At 41.9% G+C, this 15,573-nt stretch overlaps 1 protein-coding gene across 1 annotated transcript; it reads left to right on the top strand.

Moving 5' to 3' along the window:
* Positions 1-3,096: 3,096 nt before the first annotated feature.
* Positions 3,097-15,289, top strand: LOC136679697 (short stature homeobox protein 2-like). Its single transcript, XM_066658361.1, has 5 exons — positions 3,097-3,334; positions 5,183-5,412; positions 10,087-10,144; positions 11,733-11,821; positions 14,902-15,289. The coding sequence occupies exons 1-5, from the start codon at positions 3,097-3,099 to the stop codon at positions 15,196-15,198; spliced, it is 912 nt and encodes a 303-aa protein (XP_066514458.1). The 3' UTR covers positions 15,199-15,289.
* The last annotated feature ends 284 nt before the right edge of the window (positions 15,290-15,573 follow it).

Below are 15,573 nucleotides of genomic sequence, written 5' to 3'. Positions count from 1 at the left end.
CCCTACACTTCCTCCACCCATTCACGATGAAATGACAACAAATATTTCAGCCCGGTTTATGTGTACATATCCTTGAAAAATAAACCAAAACACAACATAATAAAATGCGGGTTTCAATTTAAAACAACACCTCGTTAAATTTAATGACACATTTCTGTATCTTAACTACCACATTTATTAAATTATTCAACAATTTGTCAGAGGTTACAAAGCTTGTTTTAGTGTTACAGATAAACGCAATAACAATTAATTTCACAGAGGGAAACAGTCGTTTATTCTCAGCAGATCAACGCAGAGGCAGAGAAAAAGAAGCGTAGACTTCCTTCTTTTGTTTATTCACTGCCTTCGAGCAAAAATAACTGCGCTGTGTTTAAAACATTCAGCAACAAATGAAGTTTCTTTTTGAGTGCCATTGCAATCAGACAATAGCCGAGGCGCTATTTGTAGCCCCCACTGTCTTCTTAGTGCCCACTGCGTCCAGGAGCATTTCCCCCTTCCCTCTATAAAGTAAAAACAAACAAACAATAAATGACATAACCACGAAATAAAAACAAGAAGAAATGCTCACTGTCTAATAATAACACACAATTTCAAACATTAAACATATCACAGAGTTAATGGAGTGTACTGTAGTCTATCAGTAAACAGTAAAACACAACGCTCCTTATTTTAAATTAAAGGAAGTGGTGCCCTATGGAAATCAGGAAAAATAAAATAATAAAATAATCACAGCCCCCGGATCTGACAAGAAGGTCGTAAATATTTAATCAGGAGGGTTGGTGGTGGGAAATGCTGGGCTATTTCACGATATGGATTATCAATAAACAGCTACACTTTTCGCTTCCACGGAGAGAATATTCTCACCACATCTCCGATCTTGTCCTGTTTTGTCTTTTTTTTTAATTTCCCCTAAATTGCCACCTCCCCAGAGACGTTCAGACACCTTCGCCGCACGAGCGTTGTTTGTTTGTTCGTTTTCTGCTTGTTTATTTGTAATTGTTTTTTTTTTCTTTCATCCAAATCTCTCTTCATTTGAGCGCATGTCTTTTTTTTTCTATTTTTAAACATTCATTAACAGCGCGAGAAAACAGCTCAGAGTCTCAGTAGAGAGAAAGACCCCCCCCCCCCCACCCACCCTCTCTCTCTCTGTTTCTCCCTCGGGGACTGCACATGTTTAGTCCGGGTTTAAAAGGCTTAAAGGCGCGCGGTCATTAACATCTCGCGGAGGGTTGGTGTAAATAAGTCCTATTAAAGATTATTATTATTATTATAAACAGTGGATTACAGCGTTAAGCGCATTAGGAGTGGGAGGACAGCGCTGGGTTATGGAGAGCCTTCATCTCTCTGTCAGTCAGAGGTTTTTCAGTTTGAAATGTTTCTCAGACTGAAAAAGAATGGGTTGGTTCTATACAGCACCGAGGGTTCTGCTGTTGTGACTATAATCAGCTTAGAACCCTTACTGGTGCTTTATAGAACCGTGTCTACATGACTTCCATCTCTCTCTCTCTCTCTCTCTCTCTCTCTCTCTCTCTCTCTTTATCTATCTATCTATCTATCTATCTATCTATCTATCTATCTATTCACACACACAGTATTATACACGAGGTTCTGTTTGTATAATGTATTTTAAATTAATATTATTATGTTTTTAATTCTTTAATATTTTCTATATGTTACACGTGTATTTTCCACTATATTTTATTTGGTCACAGAAAATAAAACTACTAAATCGTCCAAAGAACGATGCCTTTGTCCGGTGCAGCATCACAACCCCGCGCGCTCGACCATTGTCTGCGTTTAAATAAAGTTTCTCCTTTTAAATAAAGTTTCAGGCCATCGCTGCACGTGCGGTTTTAAAGTATAGTCTCGCGACTCGAAACGTCTCTGCTCTGTTCGCGCGCTTCACTCTTCACCCTGGTAGCCCCTACTTACTTTCTCTCTCTCTCTCTCTCTCTCTCTCTCTCTCTCGTCCCGCAATATCAAAGGAGGTTCCATTCACGTGCGCCATTATTTATTTATTTATTTATTTATTTATTTATTTATTTATTAAGACACATTATGGTAGCCACGCCCCCTACCCACATACCTCCCCTCAGTTCTGAGAAGTGCGCGCACTTCCAAAATATTCACCACAGATTTTAAAGCAAATTTCAGTTGGGCAAATAGTATCTAACCCCCGCGTGCGACAGTGTTCCGCATTCCAGTGTTGCACGTGAAAAAAACATATTCCTAATCAACGTAACTTGGAGATTTATTGGCGTAAAATATACATTCAAATAATTCCAAGCTGAAATTAAAAAAAGAAAGAAAGTATCACCGTCGCAAAAATAAAAAAAAAAATCGCAAAAAAAATCCCTGCACTTCTCTCGCGCTCATTCCTTATCAACCTCGGACTTCATTGGCCAATAGCGGCCGCGTGCTGGAGGTGATGCGCGCGTGAAAGGGGCGGGAGGGGGGCTTCCTGAGGACTGGGTGTGTTTTTGGTGGGGTGGGGGTAATTTGCGCGGATTAAGGGGGCAGGCGTTGCAAAGTATAAATAGTGCGACTTCAATAGAGCACGAGCAGCAGGTCCTGCGACTCCGCGCGTTTGTTGTTCCGGACAAAATCTATCACTCTCATCCCTCCATCTTTTCTCTCCTTCCTCGATGCGGTTTAAAGGCAGAGAAGGGTCGGGTTTACGTCCGCGTTTTTTTCCACGCACACACACATGCGCAAAGTACACGATGTGTTATCGTAGAGGCTGTTGAGGAACTGCACCCCGAGAGAGAGAGAGAGAGAGAGAGAGAGAGAGAGAGAGAGAGAGTAGATGGAAAGAAGTGGAGGGGAAAAGACAGAGGGAGAGAGTAGAGGGAAATAGGGAGGAAGAGAGCGAGAGAGAGAGAAAGAGTGAGGGAGATAAACAGAAAGAGAGAGAGAGAGAGGGAGAGAGAAAACAGGAAGGAAAGGAAAGGACTGGTGGTGGTGGTCTTTTCACCTCCTTCCTTTTCTCCTTCTACTTCTTCTTCAACATCAACATCATCAGCACCATCAACATCCTCCTCCTCCTCCTCATCCCCCTCTCCTTCTTCTCCTTCTTCTCCTTGGATGGAAGAAGGGATGGAAGAACTGACCGCGTTTGTGTCCAAGTCTTTTGATGAGAAGGTGAAGGAGAGGAAGGAGGTCATCTCGTACCGGGAGGTTCTGGAGGCGAGTTCCGCTGCTTCAGCGGCGGCTGCGGCGGCTGCGGGCTCGGCTGCTTCGGCGCGGGTACGGGACGCGGCGGCGGGAGCGCGCTCCCCGACACTGCGGGACACGGAAATGACCGCGACGGAGAGCAGCCCCAAACTCACCGACGGTAAGAAGCGGCTCTGCCCGGGACAGGAACTGTGTTTCTTTTTTAGATATTTTTTTTAAAAAAAACGCCAACTTCGTTTTTGCGTTTTGTGAACGTTTCACACTGAACGGACCGGTAGAAATCCTCCAGCATTGGGAAACGTTCTTAACACGAACTGCCTTTGCCTTAAAACGTGGACTTTTTTTTTTTGTTACTGAGGAAAAAAACAAAAATCAGGAAAACGCGAATCTTTCCCGTTTTAACCGTGAATTCTGTTCTAAGTTTACAGCTATTTTCTGCTTCTTGTGAGAAGTTGTTTGGAGACACTACAGCTGACAGCTTCATGATATTAATAAATATAGGGTCGTTTCACACCGAGACAATGTTCATCAGATTTATTACATTAGTTTGAACAGCGTGTAAATAAATGTAAAATTTAAAACAAAGCTAAGCGATATTCTCTGTTTTATAAAGCAGCGTTGGGAAAAGTGGGATTATTGAACTCAAAAAAATAGGACTTTTAAAAAGAGGAAAAAATGACTTTTATTGTTTATACATTTAGATCCTGAACATTTATCTCATGGAGAATATTTAACGGCGTTTTAAGATTATGTATAATATCAAAACACTAGATGAAACCGCAATAAGAGCTTAGCGTCTCACATCAGTTGTGTGTAAAAAATCCCATTTAAAAAATCTGAAATATTTAAAACGCAGTGTAGAGTGTGTTTTGAATTTTTAAACATATTTTTTCATACGATTTTTCCACGTGAACCGAGTTTATCAAGGCAGTGGCTAAGTCTGATTCTGTTGACTATCGAGGACTAATGGAGACATTTTATGCGCCTGCAGCAAATTCAGATTCTATTTTCCATGAATATTTGATGTTTGATTTTTCTACGCAGCAGCGAAAGAAACACAGTTCTCCGAATCTCACATTTACAACTAAAATCAATAGAAGGGTTAAACGATGATCATTTATTTAAGACCAATGTTGTATTTGAAATAAAATGCCGTTTAACACGTGCAGGCCTCTGGAAATTAATCTGCACCCTGTACATTCAGAACACACGGAGAGAGGGGGCGGCTCTGCTGTGTGTTTTTTATTGCGGCGGGAAATAATCGACATTAAAAAATTAACCGTAATTCCCTCGTTAATTTTGTGTCTCTCTGGAACTGAGGTAAACATTATATATATATGTGTGTGTGTGTGTGTGTGTGTGTGTGTGTGTGAATGTTGTTTTTAAGTATAAACAGAAACTGACAGAATTCTGATTTTTAATTATCACACATTTTTGGTTAAAAAAAAAAAAGCTAATAATTTTTTATTGTTGATCCTTTTTAGCGGTTTAATTTGCGGAAGTGATTAAGGCAGGGAAGTGAAGGAGGAAGAGATTAGATAACGCTGTAACAAGCAAAACAAAAACTGCAATAATAATAATAATAATAATAATAATAATAGTATTTTTGCTATAAAAGTTTTTAGCTAATAATTAGCTATGAAAATATAAATATTACTATTTCTACGACTACTACTACTACTACTACTAATAATAATAATAATAATAATAATAATAATAATAATAATCATGGCAGGCACCGCCTTTAAAACTAATAAATTACTATAAAAGAGTGTACTGTGACATATTGGATAATTCATTTTTATTGGATGTGGAGTTGGATGAGAAGCCAGTGTGTGTGTGTGTGTGTGTGTGTGTGTGTGTGTGATATAACGTTGCACTTGTATTTTCAGGCTTTTATTTTGTCTCTGTTACAGACTTGACACAACCAGAGGATGAATAATTTAAGAGCAAAAATAAAAAGGTTTTCTCCTCGTGCGTCTCTCTCTCTCTCTTTCTCTCTCTGAAGGCTCCGCGGACGTGAAAGAGCGCAGGGAGGAGGTGAAGGAGCGCAGGGACGAGGTGAAAGCGACGGAGGATGAAACGCAAACGAAAATCAAGCAGCGCCGCAGCCGCACGAACTTCACCCTCGAGCAGCTGAACGAGCTCGAGCGCCTGTTCGACGAGACGCACTATCCCGACGCGTTCATGCGCGAGGAGCTCAGCCAGAGGCTCGGCCTGTCAGAGGCGCGCGTGCAGGTAAGGCGCACGGGAACACACGCGCTTGACCCACAGACACTGACGCGTTAGGTTTGCGCAGGCGCGAAAACTATTGAAGGTGGTTACATCACAGCCTTGCGTTAGTTCTGTCCTGCAGCAGCGGGTCCCTGGGCTCAGGGGGGAATGTGTGGCTTTGCAGCCGAGGTGTTTGGGGATGTGTTGCTTGGGAAACGGTGGCCAGGCTCTGCACTGGGTTTGATGAGGGCTTTAACACTGAGATATAACCCTGCACTTGTGAATCTAACTTGACAGGAGGCCTTTGTTAATCCAGAGTCTGAACACCTCCAGTAATCCAAATATTGAGAAGTCAACACATCCTCCAGCTACAGGGACTTGTGCATGTTGTGCATTTGTTGAGAAAGATCTGGATGCACTTGTATTCGTTAATGCCTAGTATTTGCATATTCCCCTGTAATGTATATTCACTGTGCACTGTGCACCCTGACTTGAAGAGCTCTGTACACACTGTGCAGTGGTTGTGTTCTGGGAGTTGGAACAGGGCTCTAAGCGTGGGTCCTGTTATAGGATCCAGGGGGTTATAAAGCTCCGTGGCTCTTCCTCGAGCCCGGTTTGGTTCCCACGCTGTAAACACAGAGTCCTGCGTTGGAGGGAGTGCAGCATTGGAACTGTTAGAAATTGCCTCCATCCTTCCAGACCTCATCCTCGAACTCTGCAGTGAGCTGAGTTCTAATGAGGCCCAGAATGTGATCAGAAACCTGCTTCTTGGCTTTTCAGACCTGCGCTGCATATCGCAGAGAGTTCTACAGCAATGGAAGTGGTGATTATAGCTTTGAGTTTGAGAGTTACAGTGGAGCTATAAGATGGGGGTAAGAGTAGTGGAATATTACAGGACGATTGCAGCATTGAAGCGAGTGATAGAAGAGCTACAGCATCATGATAGCGACTTGTAGCTATGTAGCGTGTTTGAAGCTAGAGTTACAGCCTTGTATATGCAGTTATGGTGCCATTATAACTTTGTGTTGGGAGTTATAACTGAGTTATAACAATGGAGTTAATGTATATGCAGTGGCAGCAAGTGTATATTGTATTTTACCATTAGGAGAGTAGTTATAACAGAGCTCATTTTCAGTGGTGTGTAGGGAGATACACTGTGAAATGGCACTGGGTTTTCTAATTATACCTGAGTCACAACATTGGAATAAATTTACATGCATTTAGGGTAATTATAGCATTAGGTTTGTAGTTATAAATATACAATTTGAATAAGTGTATACTGTAATTATGGCATTATGGATGTAGTTATAGCAGATTTATAACACTGAAGGACGTGTATATTGTGTTATAGCGTGGTTATAGCACTGGGTTTGGCTTTATAGCGCATTTATAAGCTTGGGAAACATGTATGAGTCATTATAGCTGTTTTATAGCACTGGGTTTGGCTTTATAACACATTTATAAGTTTGGGAAACACATAAGTTGTTATAGCTGTTTTATAGCACTGGGTTTGGCTTTATAACGCATTTATAAGTTTGGGAAACACATAAGTTGTTATAGCTGTTTTATAGCACTGGGGTTGGTTTATAACGCATTTATAAGTTTGGGAAACATGTATGAGTCGTTATAGCTCTTTTATAGCACTGGGTTTGGCTTTATAATGCATTTATAAGTTTGGGAAACATGTATGAGTCGTTATAGCTATTTTATAGCACTGGGTTTGGCTTTATAACGCATTTATAAGTTTGGGAAACGTGTATAAGTCGTTATAGCCTGTTTATAGCCCAGTGTGGGAGTATGAGTGAGTTCCACTGTGAGAAAAGTGGAAAAGGTCGGAGTGTGTTGTGGAGCTGGAGCTGGATGTTGAACATTGGCCTGTGTTCTTCAGCGCTGTTTAGTTCTGCTTGGTTTTAATGGAAGAATGTGTTTGATTTGGATCAGACCGGTTCAACCACATGAAGCAGCTGACGCTTCAGAGCTTGACTAAATATTTAGCATGTCAAAAAAATATCTGCTGTCAACATTGTGGCTTGGCTTTTATTGAATATATTTCTGGGGGAAAAACAGACGTGTCCAGGTGATCGGCCACTCCAGGCCTTAATTGGCACCTTGTCTGAACATGAACCGGAGAGCTCCAGGCCCCCGAGCTGCAGTGATTAGAGCCCGGCTGGGAACATCGGTGCTGGGTTTCTGCTGCTAGGATGAGAAGCACCAACCCGGTCCGAATAAAGCACACACAGAGAGAGAGAGAGAGAGAGAGAGAGAGAGAGAGAGAGAGAGAGAGAGAGATGGTGGTCTGAAGCTATGGCACTCACCTCATTTTCTCCCAGGAAAGACACTCTAGGGTCTTCACCTGAAACACTGGAAGTGCCTTGTTTTTATTTATTTATTTTATTATTATTTTAATTTTTGGTTTAGAACTTGTGGCTAATTTCTGTTTGATTCTCTCGTCTCTGATTGGTCGCTGTTCGATATAAATTCTACTTGGCTGTGGTCGGCTCTGTGTAATTTATATTCGGCTTTTTATAAGTTTTCTCTCCGACTTGTAATTATTAGGGCGCCGTGTCATTTCTGCGAAGCTCCATTTCATTTCTATTAGGTTCTATTTAAATTGTATAAGGCTGTGTTTAATCTGCTCTTGGCTCTGTGTAATTACCAGTGTTTGACTCGTCTTTGTGCTGGGTGCTGCTCAGGCCGCGTTTTGCTTTGACTCTGTGTTTGACTCTTTAATTTGTTGTTTATGCTCTTTTAAAAATTCGGGTCTGGCCGCAGTTTTTATTTGTGCGCTGGGATCTATTTTCCGAGAGTGGAAATGGAAATGAGATTATGGTTGCACTGGGTGTATTTACAAATCAATACAGGGTGGAAACTGGAGCCAGACTTTGTTTATCTCCTTATTTCTGAGCTTTTTTAATCTCTTGTTGTTTGGGGAGTGAAAGTGTAAATTCCTAATCTTGTGCTTTTTAGCGTTTTTTTTATTTTTTTGCTCTTTTTTGGAGAGACCATCTGCGCAGAAACTTAATCAGCTCCTCGTTAAGGCCCTCGCTCCGCGCGTGTAACGAGAGACGAGCCACTGAAGTCCCACTAATAACGACAATGAACATTAGCCATCGGCGCTGATGGAGAATTGATCAAAAAAAGGAATTGGAACAATATCGTCTTTCACTCTCACTCTCTCTCTCTCTCTCTCTCTCTCTCTCTCTCTCTCTCTCTCTCTCTCTCCTCATTCAGCGCTGAGCTGCGGTTAGCCGTGAATTTGTGAATGTACGGTTTTTTTTTTCTAAAAATAAAAAAAGGCTAAAGAAAAAGGGAGAAAAAAGAAAGTCCCAAAAAAGTGGGCTGGGGGTCTCCTCTGGTCGCTTTGTGTCCCGAGCGCGGATTACCATAAATTATGGATCATTTTTTCCCCCCTTTTACCCCCAGGAAGATCTGATGCTTTTTTAGCGGCCTTCGCGTTTTTTTTTTTTTTTTTTTTTTTGTTCTTTCTTCAAAAATTCAGCGACTACAAATCAGATTAAGGTCGTGGTTCTTACAAACCTTTAGGACCTTTATCACCTCTCAGGGATCTGCCCGATTGGATGAAGATGACGTACATCTTTTAAAGATTCGGTGCTCGCTTTATTCGTTTACGTTTAAGTCAAACGCAAAATTTAGCGTTATTTATTTTTTAAATCCGTTTGAATTTTATTTTACAGTTGAATCTGAAAGCAAACGCCCTATTATCAGTTTTGAGAGAGGGGTTCAGTCCCCGCTTCATCCGCCGCCCTCCTCTCTGTGGGGGGATTGGGAGTAGATTAACATAGTAATGAGACGTAATCTTAAAAATCCAGGAACTCACAACGGAGAAAAATACACGTAAAGATATTAGTACAATACTCGCATTAATGGGAGAAAATACATAGCAGCAAAATAAAAAAGACGCCTGTTTTCTCCCAGGGGGCTTTGTGCTCGGACCTTGTTTTGACAGTAATTAAAGAGACCCGCGCGCCATTAGGCGAATCGCTAACATAAATTTTCTTGCAGATAAATGTAATTAATTTGGCGCGTCTGCTAATGCTTTGTCAGATCGGCTTTATGGGCTTTAGAGGCTGCCGCGCGCGCTGGTGTTCGGTATCAGGAGTCGATTCTGGAGCTCGCGCGCGGGGACGCCGATGGAAAGATGAAACCGGGGGCTGAGAGACACGGCCAGTTTATTATGGACCGCTTTAACATGGTTTCCACCCCTGCTCCATTATTAATGCGTGTGATTCTTTTTCATTTCTAATGCGTTTCTTTTTTCCTAGAGGGTCCATTCGTGCACGTGGACATTTATAATAATAATAATAACAACAACAATAATAATAAATATAAACATAATTACGATTATTATTATTTAAAATATTTTAATTATTCTTGATTATGTTTTAAAATTTTATATATATTTTTCTCTCTCTCTCTCACACACACACACACACACACACACATCGTCTATGGTCGATTAAATATGACGATGAGGATGAGACGGGGGGCTAAAGCGTCATTAATATTTAATATTACAGGCTCCTCCGGGACACGCGCAGTTTTGTTTTCCTCGTCTGAGGGAGTCGCGCGTTTGAAACAATCCGGAGTCGTTCATGACGTTTTTGTTGTTATTTTGTATCAATCTATTAACGTAGATGTATCCGTTATTAAATGTGTCTTTCTTTTTTTCTCTCGCAGGTTTGGTTCCAGAACCGCAGAGCGAAGTGTAGAAAACAGGAAAACCAGCTTCATAAAGGTGAGCTTTCTCCCACCGCGTCACACACTCGTCAGTTACGGCCTTAAATCATTCTGAGCATTTCATGTGTTTCTTTTTTATTATTATTTGTTTAATTTGAATAAGTACGGATTTCATTAGAAAACGAACCTTGGTCCTCTGTGTGAAGGCGACACTCTGAGGGACTTGTGCGTTCCTCGTGGGATTCTGTTTAAAAAGAAGAAGTAATGAAGTAAAGAAGCGAATTCAATTTATTTATTCAACTGAAAAAAAAATTGTTTTGGATTTTGGATTAAATCAAATTTTTGTTCCTGACGTATTCCAAAAAATGCCTAACACACGATTACAATCCCACGGCCTTATCCCAACACAACCAACAGCGTCCAACGTGTAAAACAAAACAGTAACGTACAACTAATTTTTATATTATTTAACTCACAATGTCCAGCAACATTCAACACAATCAAACACAAACATAATCCCCAACAACACAGTAATCTGTGCCCAGTGAACAAGGACCGTCCCTGGACGTTCAAAATAGGTCTAAAAGTAGTCTGTCCGTCAAGGACATATTTTAAACGTCAATGGACGTCCAAAATCCATCTTAATAAGTTAGTTAAGTGGTGAACAATCGATAACGTCAGTGGACGTCCAAAACGCGTTTTATACGAGTAATTTATTTTGGGACCAATTAATAACGTCAATGGACGTCCAAAATACGTCTAATAGTCGTCTTTTCAATGTCTGTGTTTGGACGTCTTTTCAACTTTCATTTTCAACCTTAAGAGAACGTTGATTAGACGACAGTCATTACGTTATTTCAACGTTGAATCAACGGCTAAATGTTTACTGGGTACCTTTACACACTCTACCTGCTCCACAGGCTCTTTTACCTAACAGCGTGGGTACCCTGAAAGGTCCATTATTTTATAATTATTTTAAATACCATTTTACCATCCCACACCACCCATAATACTCTATAATACCATTGTACTAACCCTTAATAACTACCACTCTCCACCACTGACTGCTAACTGACTGCAAACACAAACACACTGTGTCAAATGAACTAAACCTTGGAAGAAACACCAGACATTAATTCAGATTTTTCTTTTATTGAAGTCCATTTAGGACCGTTTCTAATGGTCCATTTGTCATGACACTTTTTTACACAAAGTAAAGGTCAACGGTATTTCCACAACCACAGAACACTCTCAGAAAAGAAGGTACATTATTGTCACTAAAGGTACAGCCTCATCTCCAGAAGAAGGGGGTGAATGTGTGTCAGCCTTTCGTTAGAGAAATATGTAAAAAACACTTCTTAAACATCTCTCATTAATACAGACTATGGTCCAGTGTTGCGTAACTCCAGGTACTGAACGCGTGTCCTTGAGGGCACCACCGCAGTGAGCCTTGTCCGGAGAACGTAGAATCATAGCGATATGAGGTTTTGTCCCAACACACAGAGGATCACGGAGAGCCAAGCTGCAGGAGGGAGTTAGTGGGGTGTGATCCACGCTGGGATTGTTTTGGAGTCGATCCACAAGAGCCTCAAACCCTGTGTGAAGTGAGAGGTTCCCGCTCAATCCTGCTTCTCTCTGTTTTCCAGGGGTTCTGATTGGAGCAGCGAGTCAGTTTGAAGCATGCCGTGTCGCTCCGTATGTGAACGTGGGAGCTCTGCGGATGCCCTTCCAGCAGGTAAGGGGCTCTGAGGGGGCTGTAGACACCCCACAGTCCTGCTCTGGCTCGGGCTCACTGCACTGTCACTGCTGTGGAAGCGTTCAGTCAATGCTCCAGTTAGGCCGTGGTATAGACGCACGAACAGAACCACATTGGGTTCCCTAAGGCACCATGTAAGAACCGTGTTTGGAAGAGATCTCTGAGTGTGAAGAACCTTTAAAACCAGGTGCGTCAGACTTGTTTCGTGAGAACCTTAGTGAGATGAGGCACTGGTGTTTTAGGATTGGGGCCTTTCCTATGGTCCTATGGTGGTAGAACTCACTGCTAATGGGGTGTATACAAACCTCAGGACACAGTGTCCAGTAGGGTTCAAACGTCTCAGCCGCCTAAGATTATTATTATTGTTATTATCATTATTTAAAATAACTGATGATCTCAGTAAACACAGACACAGAGACTTGCTGCTGTAGCTGGAGCTCCTGGGTTTCTTCCTTCCCTTGTCACCAGAAGCAGTAGAGCTCAGCGACGACCTGAAGAGGGATTGATTAGCGTACGATTGGTTGGTGACTGACTGGTCGTGTCAGTTATTATTTTGCAAAGGATTAGCATCCAGAGCATGACTGAAAATCATCACGTAGCTCTAGAAGGCTAAATAAGAACCACACTCCTTATAAGGGATCTTTGGTGAAGGTAGTGAAAACACCAGGAGCCATGTGTATGGTTCAATCGTTCCTCTACGTAAGGGAAAAGGTAGAACTGGAAACTTTTACCTGTTTGAGGGTTCCTCCAAGATCCTTTCCATTATGTGGAGGTTATCTAATGTATAACGCTTCTACACACTCACAGAATTCATTTAGTAAAACAAGTTTAAATGACTTTTAATACGGTTCTTCAACAGAAACTGAGCTAAGAACCCATTCTGGGATTGTTATTTTTAAGCATGTGCCATGTTTCCTAAATCCGAGGTGGACTTTAAAAGAAACAAAGCCTTGAGTGGGAGGATAAGAGGCCTATCACAATCCAGCTTGAGTAGGAGTGCCATAGCTGGACATGCATCAGGCCTAAAGCCACCTCGTGATGTTCTCTCCAGAGCTGTAGAGGAACTTCTCAGAACATCTTTCTGGTGTGGAATAAACTGCTAAAGCTACGAAGACTGAAGTAGCAGTGCTATCTATGAAACAGTACAAAGCTGTTTCAATTTAAGGCAACTCTATCTGGTCCTACGTGCTTCAGCTTTTAATGTGGAATTATGACATAATTTAATTTCATAATTCCATGTATTGGGCACCTTTAGTTAATGCGCATTTATTTGCTCAGAGAGAACAAGAATCTGGTAATGGTTTGCGCCCTAACATCAGGAGCCTTTGTACGTGAATATCAGCTGATGTGTCAGATCTGGGCAGTTTGCCTTCTCATCAGTGGCAACGCTTTAACAGCAGTTTGAAAAGATGTGGCGGCTGATCTTAAAACAGTTACGGCTGAGATAAAAAGCTATTAAACAACGTGGTCACACAGCGCAGTAAGTGCAGCCTGAGCCTAAGCACTTGCCGTACAACGTTTGCCCTTTTCTGGTGAGAAAACTAAAAATATTAAAGCAACGTGATGCATTAAGGTTTCTGAGTTTTCACAGCCGCTGGTTTTGTCGTCTGTCCTGCTATGGCTGTTGTGTTTAACCCACTGAAGTACTATTTAATCCAACATTAGGCTTCGAATAAAATAAACCATTGACCAAACGTGTAAAAGAATTGTGGCTTTAGAGGGAATGGCAAAACCCCCCTGTGTTTCTAATGTAAGTTTATGTTTTATTTAATATTAAATGAAGCCCTACTATTGGAACACTTTTCCTGGAAGGTTCAGAGAATGTAAAAAGCAATACAGCTTTCATATGTTGTATTTGGACAGTGGCGATGTTACAATTATAGCATTTGGCAGAAGCTAAGATCCAGAGCAGTGGCCTCTTTCTATTTTTATATTTGAATATTTTTACTCGGGTTTTCTCAGGGTTACATTCAAAGCAAATAAAATCAATATACACCAGGTCTATTCCATAAAGCTCAGGCAATACATGATTTACATCACCACATCCCCAAATATCCACGTGACCAGATTTTCCAGAGTTTCCAGTGGATTTTTCCAAAGATGCTAATTTTGCTACTTGTGTAAGCCACATTTTGACTGAGAGAATACACTTTCTCTAAATGTAAATGGTCAATGCAACTGCAACTTTCTAATCATGGCGATGCTCCAGGAATGCTATAGAATTGCTTTCCTGCCCAAGCTGGGAAACGAACCCTGCTATATCTGCCATGTGAGGGGCAGTGGTGAAGTGCACCAAGCTGATTTTACCCGACCATTCTTTCAGAGGAGGACATATTGCGTTTGTAGCATTTGGCAGACCTTCGTTCTTAGAATGACTTCCAGGCTTTTACAGAGGAGGCCTCGGGAGCCTTATACCAGACTCCAGATCAAACCAAGTGTAAACTGAATACAGGAAGGGTTGTGTTACCATGGCCACAATTTAGTTACTGTACACGGCTCTAAATTACAGCAGGGCGATGATGTATTAGACACTTGAGACCTAAGTTAAATGTTGTTCAGTTTAGAGTGTAGTGGAATCTACGTCTAAATCCCTGGGCAATTGTCCTGTTCCTACGTTAGCTTATATACTTACATAGTGCAGTTTCTGCAGTGCGAGCCAAGAGTAGCAACAACAGGGGATCTATTCTCCCTACCACAGCTCAGTGGAGCATCACAGAGGGATGAATTTGAAGTTGTAATTTTAAGGTAAAAACGCAACCTAAGCTAGTGTACGTAGCGCAAACAACTACAGCAGTGTTATTAGCGCCCCCTTCTGCCACAAATCTGAATGGTAAATGCTATTGCCAGTCTAATGCTGCATTAATAAAGTTGTTAAATAAAAATGATATAAAAAGATGAGCACAAAAGCAGATGCTGAGAACACATAACTTTAATGCACCACGTTGCTTTGAAATTCTAAGTTTATCTCTCAATATTTATTTTCATTGCTGCAATACCAGTTGCCCTCTCTCTCAAGTTTAATATGTGTTTCCCCCTCCCTCCCCTGTACCATCCCGTAGGATAGTCATAGCAACCTGCCGCCCTTCTCCTTTCAGGTGCAGGCGCAGCTGCAGCTGGACAGCGCCGTGGCTCACGCAGCGCACCATCACCTGCACTCGCACCTGGCGGCTCATGCACCCTACATGATGTTCCCGGCGCCGCCGTTCGGCCTACCGCTCGCCACGCTGGCCGCAGAGTCCGCTTCGGCCGCCTCCGTCGCTGCCGCCGCCGCCGCCGCCAAGAACAGCAACAAGAACTCTAGCATCGCGGACCTAAGGCTCAAGGCCAAGAAACACGCAGCTGCCCTCGGCCTGTGACCCCTGCACCGCAACAGGACGGGACGCAGACGCCTCTAAATACGCCGCATCAACTCACGTGACGGAAATGCCAAGAAAGAATGCGCAACGTGGAAACTAGACACACAATGAACTGTGCAGTTAGTGTTCTCCTGCAAGTGTGCTGAAGCTGTGCCTAGCTGGAAGGATGTAATAGCATACAGACACCTAGACTGGAGTCCTAGCTCAGGGGTGGATTTGGATATGACCACACTGGGGTAAATTTGATTACACGTAGGATATGTTTGGACAAAAAATGTTGAACCTTATAAATACAGAGTCAAAACCGTTAATTAATAATAACACATTTTTAAATACAGAGCAAACGCCATTCTTTCAAACTATTACTGGAAGCTA

This window comes from Hoplias malabaricus, chromosome Y (assembly GCF_029633855.1).
Source record: "Hoplias malabaricus isolate fHopMal1 chromosome Y, fHopMal1.hap1, whole genome shotgun sequence".
Classification (NCBI taxonomy): Eukaryota; Metazoa; Chordata; class Actinopteri; order Characiformes; family Erythrinidae; genus Hoplias; species Hoplias malabaricus.
Note: the sequence above shows the minus strand (reverse complement) of the source record. Positions and strands in the feature narration are given on the sequence as shown.